The sequence below is a fragment of the Vanellus vanellus genome (genome assembly GCF_965231255.1).
Source record: "Vanellus vanellus genome assembly, chromosome: 2".
NCBI lineage: Eukaryota > Metazoa > Chordata > Aves > Charadriiformes > Charadriidae > Vanellus > Vanellus vanellus.
Window position 1 is genome coordinate 36,828,240 of NC_138906.1, and position 17,830 is coordinate 36,846,069.

Genomic DNA, 17,830 nt, shown 5'->3' on the forward strand with positions numbered 1-17,830 from the left:
CCAGATGATTTTTTTTTCTGTCACATTGTGTGTAAACATATACTCACTTCAATGCAGAAAGAGAAAAATAAATTTTTAATTGTACTTGTAAAGGCTCCTGTTCTTTTTTTCTTTAACAGTCTTGTCATTCTTGCTACATGTGCTCTAGGTGTTTCTGGATTGGAAAATTGTATGCCTCTGAAGTTTAGTAGTAGTCTGTCTGGTATTCTTCCTGCTTGATCACTGAGTTCTTTTGCTCTTGAAATTCTAATGCCCTGAAACTTTCCTCAGGTTAGAGGTGAGGGGAGAAAGAAATGAAAAGAAAATAAGCTGACTGGTTTAGATCTTTAAAGGTGAAGACTTCACTCTTTAAGCTACGAGTGAAGAAAACAGGTGCATAACTTATTTTGAATCTGCAAGTCTATCGACAATGTGAAGATAGGTTTTTATATCTATCTATCTATGCTTTTTATTCCCTGGGTACTTGATTGGTACCAACCAAAACCTTGATGGGTGGTGTCCCTTTGTGCTATAAACAGTAACATAAGTAGTTCTTGTGTGTGTATGCAAAGTCACTTTCTTTTCTTGTAAGCATATGCAAAGTCTTAAAGTTATTGAGGATTGTTAAAAAAGTGAAACAAAAGTCATAAGGTGAATATTTGTTACTGTGTGCACATGCAGCTTGCTGGGAATTTTGGAGACTGATATACTAACTTACATGCAGTTATGTTCTCCTCATAGTAATTCATGGTGCCGTTAGCAAATAGTTGCTTTTCTCTCAGGTTTCAGTGGTACAATGGCTCATTGGAATTAGCTTGTACTTGACAAATACCGAGAGAGAACTGCGAACTACCTATATCTCATAGCATAAATGTTCCATTCATGGATATAGTTGAAACAACTGTTTATCAAGAAGCGAGTTAAAAATACTCTAGTAGCATCCTACATCTTATTTTACATGAAACCAGCATTATTAGGGGTTGATACAGCAATACGTTAGTGTCTGGGATACCTCTTACCCCTCTTTTCATGGCTGGTCTTGTGCTGTCCTTTATCACCATGCCATGCCTCATATCTAGCACAGTACTACTTCCATGATTTCTGTGCCCCAGCAGTCCAGAGGGTGGAAGCTGAGCTTCATCCTTTCTGCTGAGATGACAGTACTTTTCAGAGTGGCAAAACTAAACTTCAAGTACGTGGACTAAGGAAAATTGGGTAAGGAAGGGATAAGGGGAGGGTCTCAGCTGCCTTTTCTATCAACAACAGTAGCAAGAAAACATCTGCATGTTCTGTTCTACCCTGCTGCCTCCTTTATAAGATATTTTGAGAGGTGTGGCAGCCCTGCAATGGCAGGAGGTTGTGTGAAGAACCCAAGGGCTTGTGAAAAAGAAGGAAGAGAGAGCCTACAACGCATGCCAGGTCCAAAACGCTTGATGGGATCACACCATTTATTTGTGTTGACAAACATTTTTTTAGATTATTTTTTAAGACATATTTAACTAGTATTTCTGCTGTGCTATAGTTTTTATGATGCAGCTATGTATTTCCCATTTTAGATGACATCACAAGTCCGTTCTCCCCTCCCCAACAGCGACCTGCTTCAAGTTTTGTGAAATACAGAATCTCCTTAAGGCTGGTTGGTTCTTAGGCTGGATTGGGTTTGTGTTTTTTTTTCCCTTTTCTTTTTCTTTGGAGGGCAGGAGGAAATATAGCCTCCCCATATAAAGAATTTCTGATTTGGGGGGTGGTGGTGTTTGTTTTGTTTTTGTTATTTAACGCTTTTGGTAAATTATAAGACTTGAGTTTTCCCAGCTGTAATTTGCCTAATGAGTGTTTACCAGCTGATTTCACTAGGTAAGTGGTAGTACTTCCTGTGCTTATGAATGATTGTTTAATGTAGGTAGCAAAAAATGTTAAAGATCCACTCCCGAAAAAAAAGTTCTAATGAAATAAAATGGAAAGAAAAGAGTGTATTTATTGCTGTCTAAACAGCTAGAAGCAGTGCAGGTTTCAATACAGCTCTCAAGTTCCACAACCAAATAACTCACAGGCAAACATCTTTCTTTGGGAAAATTGTTTTGAATCCCTAGTTCTTTTTGTTGCTTTCCTTGTCTAAATAAATAATTTTTGAATCTCACCATAGTAACCTTAATGTAATTAAGATATCCAAGCATTGTCTCACAACTGTGTGTGAAGAAGAAAAAGTACTGAGTGGTCCCACAGTAAAGAACCTTTGGGATGGACAGGCAGACAGATACTCCACTGAAACACGCTGAGATGGCTCTTAACAAGCTGCTTATTCGCTGTTAGGATCACAGAAGTTTGCTGATATGTTTTTAATGAAATAATTTAAAAAACACAGAAACATGGCACAAGGATGTAGAGGTTCTTGTAATAAGTGTGGTGAAACATCAGTATCCTTGGCATTCAGTGTGCCTAACATATTGCCTAGTTGCCTGTTTTTCCAAAGAACTGCTAAATACTTGTTTTTCATTAACACAATCATTTAAAGAGGCTGGCTAGATAGATCTAAATTCTAATTGAAAATATTTGCTGATGCAGAGCTTCCCAAACTGCATCGTGTCTGTGATGTGTGCAAGTTGCCTAAGTGACCAAGTGCCTCCTGTGCAGGTACATATTCTGGGAGTAATCACTGCTGCTGCGGCCCTTGTTTGTGGGAATGCAGAAGCAGGGTAAATTTGGGAACCTCTACACGAAGTTTGTTTAGAAAGATGTCAACATAAAATTTCAGATCCCAATTTATTTTCTAAAAGGTTTTTAAGAAAACATAATACTTCCTCAAAATACTCAAATTAATGGAACGAGCTAAATCTCTAAAACATTTTTACTTGAATGGTGTGGTTTTTTTAAAGGTTAGGTAGAGAGTGTCTATCTTTAACAATTAATCCAAATATAACCTTACCTGGGATTATGTCCTTTCATTTGTTTGTGCTTCAAAACCAATGCTGTCTGCTATCTGTGGGGTTCGATTTAATGTATTTGATAGTATGTAAAATACTTTTTCAAAGGCAAGAGTGAAACAGGAGACTTTATAGCAGCTAAGAAGGTGAATTTAGACTTTTGCAGTGTTTCTCACATAGAACAGACTGTTACTGAATGGATATTTCACTAAATCTCAGTTTGTCTGTGATGATGCACACGTGCATCTGTATCTGTTTAAATTTTTAATCTTGGTTATTAAAATGAGGCCCAAGTTAAAAAACCTCCCATTACATACATATATGAAATCACATCACTTAAGCAGCAGTGGCATCGCGTGCTATGGAATTATCTTATCTGTAACTGATCTTAATTACTACAAATTTTGCAACTATGTATGTCAGTACCTCCAGCAAAAACCTTTCATTATTAATTGATCCTTGCTTGCATATTCCTTGTGGCATTCATCAGCTTATTCTGTTCAGTAGATGTGTAATCATGTTCTGTTTCTCTGATAGCAAAACTGAAGAGAAACATGTTGACATTTTAAAATGCCTGTAAACTAGGGTTAACAATACGCAAACTTAATTTTTATTGCAGCATTGTCCTGGTTTGAGGCCCAAACCACGACAAGCATAATGTATGGTCATAGTTAAAAGTTTATAATAAGTGAGTACTGCTTGCACTTGCTTTTAAGTATATCAGAATATTGATAACAAATGTGGAGGGAGGAAACAATTTGGAAACTCTCTCCATTATTCTTTATGCCACTTCAATTCTTCCCGTTTTCGGAATAGGTAATTAGAGATAGTCATTGACCAAGCGCATAGAAATAGAATGACTAACTACTACTTCAAAATGATGACTTGAGGTCTAAAATATTTAAAAAGTTATTTCTAAATTATTTATTCTTGCATTAATAAAGTGGCTATCTTCAATTTACATAGATACTTCACTGAGACAAATTTTTAAAGCATTTGTCAAACTTGTAATGATTTTAAAAAAAAATGTAAAGGGTCACACATTTTATTGTTAACAGAGGGTGTTGAGAGAGACTGTCAACACCCTATGCAGCATTAAGCTGTTGCCTTTGATGTGTAGGCAGCACCTTAGGTCTCACAGAGCTGTACTGTAAGTGAGTGTCCATATGTTCAACCCACTTTGATGTGTTCAGAGATCTTGGGCCAGCAGTGTCCGTATGCTACATCACAACCATAGGAGGTGAAACATGCCATATGGGTTTCCGTTCCTTTTACTTACCTTGTGGCACGGCCTCTTTACAGGCTTTTTTTTTTTTCCTCCTGCTATTCAAAATTATTTGGTAGTTTACAAGGGAAAAACTTGTTTTGACTCAGTCTTTAATGAATATTATTTCAGATACCCGTTAACAATCTTTTAGAAGGGATGAGAGACAGGAGAGGGTTTTCTGAATCCAAAATTCCTCATTCCAGTCCTTATGCTATGACAGTAAAACAGTGGGTGCTTGAAATATCTCTATGAGCCAAGAACTCAATTTCTTAATTACAAAGTCACCTTTTATATCTGTTCCCAAATAAGTCTATGAGCACAAATTTGGATCCAAGCAGATACTGAGGTGCTAATAAGCTGAACGCTGTCTCTTTATCGCAGAGAACACTTGCTGTGATCAAATCCAGGAACAAATCCTCAATTTTTAAGATGGGCAGTAGTTCATAGGACAGATGCCCCGCAAAAAACTACTTTTGATTTTCCACTCAAAACCTTCACACTGACTGTTCAGAGGTAACCTGATACTAAAGTTCAACATAGACTAACACTTGTAGCCTTCACCAAAAGCTGCCCAATTCAGAAACATGGCTCTGCTCTCCAAACACAAACTGTATCTCAGAGCACTGTTTTTAACAAAGATCTCGCACAGATGAGGTATATCAACCAATGACAAAGGAGCTCAGCTCATTCTATGTGAACCAGGCTTCCCAGAGCTCTCCCCCATTTTATCGGCAGTGCTGGGATCTCTGGCACCAGTGAAATGTGCACACAGATAAGGCATCTCAAAGATCTTCAGTTTTGTGCAGCTCCTGTGCAGCAGCGTGTTCCTCAGTACATTCAAATTCCCTGTTGGCAGAGCTTCTTGTCCTGCTTTCAAGGTCCCCTTTCCCCATCTGTTTCTTTTTCGAAGTTTTGATCACAGGAGGAATTTTTATTTTTCCTGGAGAAACAGTCCTGACTGTGTTTTGTGGGGTTTTATTTTCCTCAGCTAACTTACTTGTAGTTGTATTGACCGCAGTAATGACTTGTGCCCATGTTTTTTTCTGCCTCTAAGAGGGACCTGTTCACATTGAGATCTCAGTGTGACAGAACCCACAGTGCTGGCTGTGCTGCTGAAATTTCTCATACATGTGGCGCAGCCACACAACAAATGCCCAGACCATATGCCCCATCACCTTATTTAGATACTGCTGGAAACCTGAGAGTTGCCCTGTTGTTTCAACTCTCTCTGGGGGATGTTTTGGCAAAACACTGCCTTGGTCCTTGTGACGTCTCTTTTCACCTTCTGCTTTGTTGCTGGTGGCTTGCCCAGTGAAAAACAATCTGGAGATTTCCTTGAATTGCTGTACCTTTTTTTGACAGGCATCTGTCAATTTTACTGTATGGAAAAGGCCTGCCTTCTTGGGTCTTGTTTTGCCCATCTGTGGGCTCATAGCTCATGCTAACACGCAGAGTACAATTTAAACATCAACTTCCTAAAGCTCAATTAAGGAAAACATAGTATGTCTTTTGCTCATCTGTGCAGTCACTAGGTGACTAGTATCTAGTATGACTAGTATGACAAATATCATCACTAGATGACATTTGTATCAAGAGGAAGTAGTCAATTTGCACAGAGAGTGCAGTACCAGAATCACAGAATGGTCAGGGTTGGAAGGCACCTCTGGAGATCATCTATCCCAACCCCCAAGAAATAGCAGCCTATTGACTACGGCCTTGAAATATAGTGGAGGAGTTGTTCCAACATAGTCAGTGGTGTTTGTGGCACAGGGAGGGGAAGTGGGAATTGCGGGTTGCCAATCTAAGAACCATCTTTGGTGACAAGTGTTTCCCAAAGTTGGCCTCCTTTTGTCATCAACTATGAACAAAACATATATTTTTATAATGGAAGAGCTTTCAAAAAACATCAGTGAGTTTGAGGCAAGATTTATGATATCAAGAGACAGCTTTCATGTTCTAGATGAACTAAATCTTTCAAGCCGTTCTAGATAAATGGCAACAGTATATATATATATTAGGATCAACAGCTCTGGATTATCTCTAAAACACAAAGATAGGGACCATCTCTGCTCTGATGAGTTTTACAGTTGAGCTCCTTGATGCTGTAACTGGGTCATATTCTTCACATTCTCTGTAGATTCCCTCATGCACGAAGAATGAAACTCTCCATAGGTCTAAACTCACCCATTGAGGTAACTTTGAGATTCAAGATCTACAATAACAAGTGAAGGGTTGGCATGGGGTGTTGCGAAATCCAGGGGAGGTGGTTTCTTTAAGTGTATACATTATGGAACAAGACATAAAATACATTATGCTGATCAAGAATTAAAGAATGTACATGGCTTCTGATGCTGTTTGATGTTCTTTACACCTGCCTCAATGTTAACTATTTAAGCTGTGTGTTGAAAAGTAAATATTTGGAATGCATTTGTTTACAAAGTCACCTCCTTTTACTTAAGCTAAAAATTAAAAACACTTGGAATAGGGAAAAAACATGGAGAAATGGTCATGCTTATACCAAAATTGTGTTTTCAGACATATCTTTTCAGTAAGCATTATACAAAGGCTGTAACTTCTCTTTGGTGTATATTTTTTTTGTCTAGTTAATAAACTGAAGACTAAAATTTTAAGACATGAAAATAATTTAATGTCTGAGTTATAGCTTTTCTTTTTGCTAGTATCTTTGCCATCAACTCAATCTGTAAAAACTAAAGAACCTTTCTTCTGCAGTAGGACCTTGTCTGTGAAAGCTAAACCTGAAGAAAGTCTTGTTTGCCATAGAGCTTGTCTGGTTTTCCCATTGTATAATTTGACCTAATAAAAGATACTACCTGTTCTCAATAAACTTTGCAAAACTAAACATGATCCACAACAAAGGGAAGACTTGTCACCTGGCAATAGTCAACTTGGTTATAGCTCATCAACATCGTTACAAACCACACCCTGTCTTTCTACCCCTAACAAACACGATATTGCTTGAATAGGGAATGAAAGCCAAGTCATGCATGATTTTGTTAGCCTTTTTTTTTTTTACATAGTACATTCCTGAAACCTTTTATTTGTGTACAGCACACAACAGCAGAATCAGAAGCAAATGGGGATATATAGGCACGGAACTGGTGAAAACTGGTAACTTACAAGATTTGCTTATTTAGCTTGAGTGGCAATTTAAAGGCCAAACAAGACTATGGCAGCAACTGGAGCCTGAGTAAGCCTTACTGACACACACTGATTATTCCTAGTGGGACTGAAGTGATGGCAGTCCATTTACCTTCCAGGAAGATAGCCATGGGGCTGTAGGATAGGCTTGCTGTTTATGTACAGGAAAAAGGGGTAACTGAAAAGAGGAAATTCACTCTACTGCTAGAACCAAGTGATCACAGGTGACAGCATTAACATGATTAACGTTACTGTTGTTGAAAACTTGGGCCTCTGAGCTAACACCTAGTAGCAGAACAAATATATACTGCTTTGCAATGAAGAAAAAACCAATCCTCACTTAAATCACACCACTCAGGAGCACCGGCACATGGTGACACAAGACTCATACTATGACCTTTTTTCAATGCAGTGGTATCACCTGAGAGCAACTGGAGCTCATCGCAACTGTGCTTCTGGAGCAAAGGCTGTTTTGGGTTTTTTTTGAGTTCAGGCAGGCTGGAAGAAATTTTTGTAGGTAAAGAATACACCTGCACTTTATACTTTGCCAGGACATCGTAGAAGCATTCCTACACCCACAACATACGTCTTGTCTGGATTTGGCCTTTCTGCGTGCTCCAACCTGGGCATGCAGTTGCAGGGCAGCGAAGGTGAGTTGTCAGGGTCTACGTACAGTGATCTACTGCAGGTTCCCTGTGCCAGAGGAGGTCCTGAGCTCTCTCTGTCTCCAGCTTGAGCATTCCTGAGGTTTCCCTCCCTTACATCTGCCAGGGAGTCAACGACCAAAGAAAAACACCCCATCAGAAACGCAGTACCATAAGGTCTAAATAGCAGCAGCTGCTGAGGATGACGTAAGTGCAGGTGCAGAAGACAGGAGGGCTTGGGGTGGACACCCTGTGTTGGGTGGTTGGTTTTGTCGGCAGCTGTGTCAGTGCCCATTCGGAGGCACCGCACCTCTGCGTGCGCCTGTGCCCCAAACACTGCGGTTCACCGGGGGTGCCTTCTCCCCGCCTTATCACGGGGTGTGAGGGGGGGGCTGACCACCCCCTCCGCGCCCTCCCCAGCCCCGTGGGGGCTGTGCGAGCATCCACGCGGGGTTCGCCGTGCCGGCCCGGGCTGGCACACAGCTGGGAGCCGCCGGCACGTTTCTCCGCCGCCCACCTGCGGTGCAGGTGCGGTAGGTACGTGCCGCTGCGGGCGCCCCGCCTGCCTCGCCCGGCGCTCCGGGCAACGGCGGCGGCGGGGCCGGGCATGGAGCGGCTGCAGGTGGAGGAGGCGGCCCTGGAGGAGTACGCGGAGTACCGGCGGTGAGAGGGAGGAAGGAAGGGCCCGCCGTCGCTGTGGAGGGGCGGTGCGGAGCGGGTAGCTGGGGTAGGGGCCGGCCGTTTTCCCTGGGGAGACCCCGGCGGCCCTCCGAGCGTCTCCCGCCGTCCTGAAACCGCCTATTTCGGGATCTGCGGCGGCTTCGCTGTGCCACCACCACCACCACCACCAACCCTCCCCCGCCGCCAGTCGTCGGCGAGATGGGAAGCGGCCTAACTCCCTGCAGGTGCTCGAGGGCACATCTCCGCCGGGCGTCTCTCCCCCGGGGCCTGCAGCAGCAGCGGCGAAGGGGCAGGCCCGGGGGACGCGAGCCCTGCCTGCCTCACCGCTGCGAGAGCATGTCGTGAGAACTGACTGTCGGCCCGCGACATAGGGGGTCGTTTCACACTCCCAGGCCTGTGTTCCTGCCCGGCGGCGCCTCTGCCTGATGGCGGGCGAGGGGCTGCCCCGCCGGGAATGGCGGGCTGTTGGGCCTGCTGAGTTCGGCCTTGCTGCCTACGGGGGCCTGCCCTCCCCCTCCACCGTGGCTTGGCTAATCTCGTCGCTCCTCTTGGAGAGGCGATCTTGAGGAAAATAAAACGCGAAGTTCCCGTTGTACGGGAACATGGTCTCAATTTCGCTTAGGAAGACCTTGAGTAAAACGTCAGAGGTAGGAGGAGGCACAGTGGTATTTCGTGTGTAGGTAGTTGTGGATGGGTCTGGTAGGTGTCAGCTGGATTGACATGCAAATGGCAGCGATGTACTGACACGTTATTCTGGTGATGTACAGCCCTGGCAATGTACAAACCTACAGAATATTTGATAAAGAATCACTCATTCAGTATGCTTTGGCACACCTGACAAATAATGACTGAAATATTTACAGACATGAATAAAGTAACCTTCAGTATAGTTAAGTGCTGCAATTAAGTCTAAAACTGTATTTTACAGATTTTACTTGTTGTCTTCAGTTGTCTCCATAAATGTAGAATTTGGATGCTGCTCTGGAGATCCAGTTATTTGGTGACTTTGAATTTGAACATAATGATAGCTTAAACAAATGGGCCTGTCCGAGGTGTGGGGTACGGCTGCTATGAACTTTATGTACAGAGGCTAGCATAGTCTTCTTGCAAAGTAGAAGACAGCCTGGATGTATTGTTTGTTAATTGGATGGCAGTGTGGTTACCTACTTGCAGTTGAGTAATCTTACTCATACTAGGCTAAGATTAGATAACCTGATACAGGGCTGCATTACAATTCAGTCTGGATGGGTGAAGTGACTTGCCAGAGGTCATTCAAGCTGGCTGGGTACACAACCCTTGATGCCCATTGTTTTTTCTGGTGTATGAAAAGAACATTTGCTGTATTAATTTTTTCCTTGTCTCTTACAGCCCTGGTTTTCAATACATCAGAGCAAATTTTTTTAAAGGAGCATCATTCACAAAATTTCTCTAAAGATCAGCTATAGTTCTGTTAAATGGATATCACTAGAACAGTATTATGAAAGATTTTTTTTGTGTTTACAGCAAAAGCGTTGTTATGTATTATTTGTAAAATATCTTGAGAAAGCTACTTTTATTGTCTTTGTTTTCTTCTGGGTTTTTTTTATGACATGCGTACAGAATTGTAGGTGATGATGATGGAGGAAAGTTCTTTACCCCTGAGGAATATGAAGAGTACAAAAGAAAAGTATTACCAATTCGGTTACAGAACAGGTTGTATGTGAGCTGGAGATCACCAACTGGCATGGACTGCAAGCTTGTGGGACCGGAGACACTGTGCTTTTGTACTCACCGGTAGGAATCTTTTCATTTTTTTTTGAACTGTTGTATTTTTCAAAACCAGGAAAATGTAAAATGTTTCCAGATACACTACAATACAGTACAGGCAAGTTACTTTAAGGTCTAACTGTTGAGAAAATTAGGTTTTAAATCATGAGAACTGTTCTTAAATCTAAATCTCAGTACATTTTTTTAGACCAAAATGATTTTGTAGTCTTCAATAAATTAAGCTTTAAGGCACGAGTTATTGTAGATCAGCTTGATTCTGATTGTGCTGTAAAAATGAAACATGAGGTTTTGTGATATTTAGGTAATGATTTGATGTAAAAGCACCTGATGTTATACATATGATTGAAAATTAACAACAGTAATATAGTTAAAGATACTTCAAAACAGAACTTGTAAGATAAATTATAAGCCTTTCAGTTAGTTTTCTGATGAATACTAATAAAGCTATAAAGGTTACTATTTTTGCCTGTTTTAGGTATAAACAACACAAAACGGACTATGAAGTGATTCCCGAAGACCGTCCTATTTGTGTGCCTTGCAGAGTGAGCCGTTGTCTGTGCCAGTCCTATCACTATGTCCCTCTAAACGGCACACAGCCCATCCGATGTAGATGCAAACACTTTGCTGATCAGCATAGTGCAGCACCTGGATTTTCATGTAACTCTTGTAAGTTACTGACGGACTTGCAGCATTCTTTGCTAGGAAACGTAACAGGAACAGCATGTTAGCGACATGTGTTCTGCCCAGAGTATTAGGTATGTGCTGATCTCATCACTGATGCGTATTTTGGTCCTTGCAGAAGGATGGGAAATGGGAAGGAAGATAGCAGTTTTTGCACGGGTGAGTTTAGAACAACATCCTTAGCTTCTCTGAGTTCTGTGAAGGAGCATAAGTTTCTGAGTGATTTGGTTAGGCACATACAGAGACAGCCACCTAAAGTTAGGCTGTATGAAAGCACCCCATTTGCAGTTTGTCGTTTCCACTGCTGTATGCACATGACTTTCGTACTTGAACTTGGTAGTTTGAGAGAGAGAAGCGTTGATCTCTGTTACTCTATTGCCTGGTTGAATATAATGTTAATGTATTTTTATATATTTTCTCTACTCAATAGGAAGTAGTGTTCTGTTCTCAAATAGTGCTATTGTTAGCACTCTTAACAAAGCAGCTCCCAAGCATACATATTGTGGGTCCAAAAATGCAAGCAGAAGGTTTGAGAAGGCATTAAGAGGAAGCTTTTTGCTCCAGTTGTTCGAGGTTATTGTAATGAAACAGCAGTAATTATTAACCATAGAAACTAAATAATGCATAAAGATGTTTTAGTTTGAAACCTCAAGTTACTTAAGCTGAAGATTTTTTTGTTACAGTTCCATGCTGTTAGTAAATTTCTTTCATGAAGTCTGTCTAATTTGTACAGGAACAATCACAAACAGCTTTTCCTGGATGAGAATAATATCCCACAGAATAAAACGTAAAATATTTATATGACAGCGTTTTGAGAATTTGCGTTAAGTAACGTGAAAGTCTTAAATGTGCAATTGGATGATTCAGACTGAATCCTTAGAACACAGTGTTTTTAATCATTTACATTATGCAGTTTTTCTAGCATTTCTCAAAAATACCTGACACTTCTGAGGGCTTCAAACATTACACAGAGAAGTGCCAAGACTTGCTTGTGGTTTGGACTTGTGTTGTTTTAATGTACTGGTGTTAGTCTAGCCCAGTGCTGTATGAATCTAATGTGATAGAGAAACTAAAGGTGTACTGTCTTTATAATTGAAAAAGTATTGCTGTTGCATTTTATATATTGTATATACTTTATTCTGTATCCAAACACAGAGTAAGAACTCTGTTACTGAGGAGTACCTAAAATGATATGTAAAATCCTTTAACATTTCCAAGAATGTGATCCTTGAACATATTACACAAGACAAATAAAAAAACCCTTGGTGCTCTGCAAAATGAACTGTAACTGGGAGCTGGAAGCAGGGTAATGCGTATAATAAAACATTTTCAAAATCAGTTCCTCAATTTCTTGTTCACATCATTGCTTCAGCAGGGCTTTGATGACAGTCTTAGCTGTAGCTAGGGCAGATATATCACTTCACTGTGTGTTTCTGAATGTCACATGTCATTTGTGTAACTATTTCAGTTATATCTTGTGGCTATGTAAGCTTAAAAAAAACCCTGAAAGTCAGTCTTATGGCACTCTTGCATAGAACCTATTTTGCTGTTGCCGCAGCCTCTGTTTACTACCCAGATAATTTTGCTAATTTTAAAAGATATTTAAATTGTGATTTGTATCATAAATTGCTATTTGAAGTTTTCTGGCCATGCAACATTGGCACGTGCTGTACACATTTGGAAATGATACTGCCAAAATGCTGGTGTTACTAATGGCAATGGCCACAAGTTGCATCATAGGAAATCCAATTAGGTATTAGGAAAGAAATGTCTGCTCCAAGGGAAGACCAGCTGTTGTGGTTTGGGCCATGTGGTTTGGTCCTCAAACCAGGACATCAGCATTGGTCCAGGCTGCTCAGAGAGTGGAATCTCCATCCTCTGAGGTACTCAAAACTTGACTGAATGAGATCCTGAGACTGAACGACCCCTATGATCTAATCCCCACATTCATCTTTTCTCCTGTTTTATACAGCATTTTAATGTCACGATGAAAAAAGGCTGTAAAAGGTTTCAGCAAAGATAGCTGATTGCTTTGCACCGGATCATGTACATGCTTCCAAATAGAAAGCATAGCTGGATGCTTTTGCAGGGAAGGAGCTCTAGTTTTTGACAAGATCAGTTTAGGGGAGCACTGCTTTGTCTGCAATGAAGTATAAATTCCGTTATCATCTCACTCATTGCACTTATTTATTTATTAGGTTCCAAGTGTTTGGGCTTTCATAGTTGCTTTACCTGTGCATGTGGTCAGCCAACATACGCTCATGAAACAGTCGTGGAAACTAAACAAGAGCGCTTAGCCCAGGGAAAGCCCGTGGGGCAGGATGTTCCTTATGCTGCTATGGGAGGACTGTCTGGTTTTAGTTCACTAGCAGAAGGCTACATGAGACTCGACGACAGTGGAATAGGTAAGTGCAGCTGAACTGAGATGAAATTTTAATCCTCCCAACTATGTACTTTTGAAAAGTAGTAATTCAACATAGATTTTCAAAGTTCGAAGGCAAACTGGATCAATAGGAGCAGGACTTAAGGACAGATCTTTTTACTTTTTCCAACAGTCCTTAGGTGTGAAGAGACCACTGTGACCATCTTGTCCAACTTCCTGTAGTGAATTGATAAAAGAACTCTTTATCAACAATTCTGATGTTCAGCCCAGTAGCTTCTGGTTGAAGTGGAGCATATCTTTTAGAAAGAACTCTGTAACTTCTGTTTTTCTGTTACTTCCATGTTATATTTGCATTAATCCTTTAGCCTAATACTGCCCAGGTATCTCCTGGTTATACAGTTACAGCATTTTTTTTTCCCTGAACTCAAAGGTTAATAGCTGTTCAGCATAAGAAAAAGAGGTCATTTGTAGAACTTTGTATTTGACAGGCATGTTAGTTGGCCTTGATACCTCTGCTGCTCTGTGATTTTGTGTCATTTAGTAATGGACACATTTTGTCCTGAAATACCATTTTATTTATTATTGCCATGTACTCATTATTTCTCTTCTAAATTCTGACCTGGTTTCATGGACTTGCATGAAGTTTAGAAACTATAACATAGCCATAGTACTTAAAGAAACAAAGCTTTTCATTTCTTTTGAAGCCATCCTCTGTCATGCATTTGTTAACTCAAGTTTATGGGGTCTGCACTGCATGTTGTAGATATGAATCTGTAGCCTTGTTTTGACCCCATCATGTATGTTCTTAATATATCTCACGATGTTAATTTTTGTTTTCATTCAACTTATTTTCTAACAGGGGCTCCTTCTGCTGAACTTTTAGAATCCCCTGTTACCAGCATGGATCATCCATTTCTAAAAGCATTTCAGGGACCTTCTGGTTCTGCTCAAAACATCTCACAGATAGCAGGTGCTACACTAGTAGGATAATACTGTTTTACAAAAAGTATTTAATATAGAATTAATTTGTTTTAGTTATGAGTTGAAGGATGCTTAGGGCTAAAATCAAAGTTAACAATTGAAATGAGTATTGAAGCCTTGTTATGTGAAAAGTTAGTACAACATTCGTGTACTTAAAGTGCTTAGAAAAACTGTTTTGTTACTGCTTGTTATTTTGGCTCATGATGTCCTTTTTAACTTTAATGATTTTTTTCTAGCATTTGTTATTGTCCCCATTAATGGCATGATTTATTCATTGGATGAGTTTTTTAAATTTTTAATTTCTACTAGAAGCTCATTATATCTGAATGACTCGTACATATTCAGTGTGATCCTGTGAAACTGCCTTCTGCCAGAAGGTCTTTCCTGCATGGAATTATGGATCAGTTATGCTTATTTTATGTCCCTTATTTAGTATAAGAGTTTAGCAATTAATGTAACTGTTGAACTCCTCCAAGGCTATTTATAATAGCTGCTAGCCCAGACTTAAGAAGGTTACTCTTTGGTCTCAATTGCTGAGGTTTGTTACTTGCCTGTAAAGGTGAGTTCTCATTTTAAATGTGTTTTGCCAACTGTAAAACATAACTAATGGAATAGCAAGTATAATTAATGAAAAATGTTTTGAGTGTTTTTTTGTTTTTTTTTTTTTTTCAGGTGGTTCTAGTGCCACAAGGCAAGTATCTCATGGAAAGCATTTGGAAGGTGATGACATGGCTTCCTTTGAAAAACGTTATCAAGAACGGGCAAGTTACTACATTTATTGCTTAATTCAAATATATTTTCACAAGAGGATGTCTAAAAAAGAGAAATGTATTATTTAAGTGGCATATAAATGCATTATATAATTTATTCTCTTCCTGAGAGAACACTAGTATCTTAAAATAAAGTTTTAAATACAATTGTGAGCTATTCCAGGATTTCAGAGGTCAGTCATGTCTGGAATGGTATTTACCTTAACTGGGCAGATTTTTATTGAGGTAACTCTCCATTACAGGAAAAAAAAAATTACTATCTGACAAAAAGAAACAACAAAGTAGACTCACAGAAAATCCCCTCTGACATTTAGGAATGTGGGTTTGCTACCTCATTCATAAAAATTTATGATGTTCTTTTCCTTACAGATGTCTGTGTAGTTGGGCTAAATCTGGTGTGTCTTTCTTAGGTGATCTGACTCATCCTCTTAGAGGTGCCTCCTCGACCCCACTGACTATCTTAAATTTAAATGCCCTGTGGTGTAGGTTACTTAGATGCTTAAATACACATTAGCTCCTTAGCTTGACCATCTCATCTGGAAGTATGTCTTGACTGTTCATTAATTCTTTTGTAAGGCAACATTGGATAATTAACATCTACAATCTTAACTGCTGTTATGCTTGCTCCTTGCAACAAGGTGTTTGTTAATGAGAAAGCTGTTCTAGCTTTGTGAAATTTCAAATAATTTTCTTTATTTTGGAAGGCATCACAAAATATGGTGAGATGTTACAAATATAGTATCAGTTTATAGGAGAAAACATGTTATCAAATCCAAATCACTATGTTTCTTTTCCCCCCTAAGATTTTCCTTCCTTTGCAAAAGGTAATAGGAATTTCAGATACAAACCTCAAACCTCCAAATATGGAGAAATGTTTTAAAATGAGTTCCTGCATAGACCAACAACAGAATTGCTTAGCAGTGAGTTCACTTGTAGACATCCAAATCGGGACTGGGGGCTTGCTTCCTTTTGATTCTATTTTATTGGGGGGGAAAAAGCATGTTAAAAACATGATTTTATTTTTCCTTCCATTTTTGATAGCAACATGCTATCTTATGTGAGATGAGATGCAAAATTCCGTGCATCCGTTTTCACTAACGTAACAATACAACTGTTGCTTCTAAAAAGTTGAGAACAACTGTTGCTTCTAAAAAGAACAGATTCTTTGCTTGGATGAATAGTCTTACTACAAAATGGCAGAGTTAAATGTATGTGTGTTTGTAAATCATACCATGCTATAAGAGCCTGCTGTGTAGAAAAATCTTATGAGAAGAAGACATGACCTTATGGGTCAGCGAGGAGACACTGAAACGGAGGTTTAGCATCTACCTCAGCAACAAACTTCCTATGTGATTTTGTGCATGCTGCTTAGTCTGTGTCTATTACATGTCTGTAATAAAATTTCTTTACCTTTCATTGACATAAAGATAAAACCGTGACGTTTTGTGAGGCACTTTGGCCTCAAGGGATACATAAATACCTAGATTGCTATTATCAGAGATAAAGGCATTCCTGGTTTGAATAGGGGAGGAGCTGCAGAGCTGTGGAAGTGCTCCTTTGTCCTATGATGCAAAAGTAAGCAATGCTGGCTTGGACTAATAATGATCTGTAGCTCTCTCCATTGCATATATCACTCTGGTAAATTTATGACTGGATGAAGAGATTTAATATTGCATTACTAGCTGACTTGCAAATTAATGCTTGAACCACTGTTGGTGTCTTTCTTTGTTACAGCTGAAAAAGGAGAAAGCTGCTAAACGGAAAGAGAAAAGTCCAGTGCCATCAAAGAAACCATGAGATTAATAAAGAAATTATAAGGCACAGTGTTAATCGTTGTATTGGGGAGTATTTTTTCGCTGTGCCTACCTGCATACTTGCATTTCTTTATTTCTTTATTCTGTGGTTTTGGTCTATTGCTGAAATTAATTTTTAATTATCTTGTTGTAATAAAATTGGTACTTTAATCAATGCATTTCTAATCTCCAGAATTGTTGCACAGATATTCCTTTGAGAATGGAAAATCATATTTAGGGATTTACAGAACTGTTCTTTAAGATCTGAGAGAATAAGCATGTATTAAGTATTACATTGTAGTAGGGCAAAGAAAATCTGTCCTATTCTTCGACTTTTATGACATGCTTTCTTTATTTGTAGAGCCCTTGGAACTCATCTTGTTCATGGATTTTTACTTGGTGTGATTTGTTCTGTTAATATTGACATTTTAATCTTGTCCTTAAATCTTTTTTTTCTTTCTGTTGGTTTCATCGCCTTTACGTAAAATTCAAACATACCCTCCTCTCACACTTCTCTAGGTTCTATTCTTGACAATGTATAAATATTTTTTACATGTGAGGTTCTATACGCATGTAAACCCAGTTCCACACATACTTACTGGCTACTTGAAAGGATCCCACTTGTATGCTTTATCGCAGATTTCCCTAGGGATACCATTCTCCCGATTCTGTTTGTCTGATACTGTCCATAACAATGGTTCTATTACACTAAGCTTCTGAAAATGTTAGGTGGGAATGGATATGCTATTTATTGGATGTAAACAAATAATTATATAGTGTTTGATACAAACTTATTTATCCAAC

At 39.5% G+C, this 17,830-nt stretch overlaps 1 protein-coding gene across 1 annotated transcript; it reads left to right on the plus strand.

The window, feature by feature from the left end:
• Positions 1-8,577: 8,577 nt before the first annotated feature.
• FAM221A (family with sequence similarity 221 member A) lies at positions 8,578-17,030 on the plus strand (the record flags this gene model as incomplete). The annotated part of the gene is made up of 7 exons (XM_082499049.1): positions 8,578-8,633; positions 10,251-10,424; positions 10,894-11,084; positions 13,298-13,504; positions 14,342-14,452; positions 15,136-15,224; positions 16,968-17,030. 7 exons carry the CDS (start codon positions 8,578-8,580, stop codon positions 17,028-17,030), a joined length of 891 nt encoding a protein of 296 aa, XP_082355175.1.
• Positions 17,031-17,830: the final 800 nt, after the last annotated feature.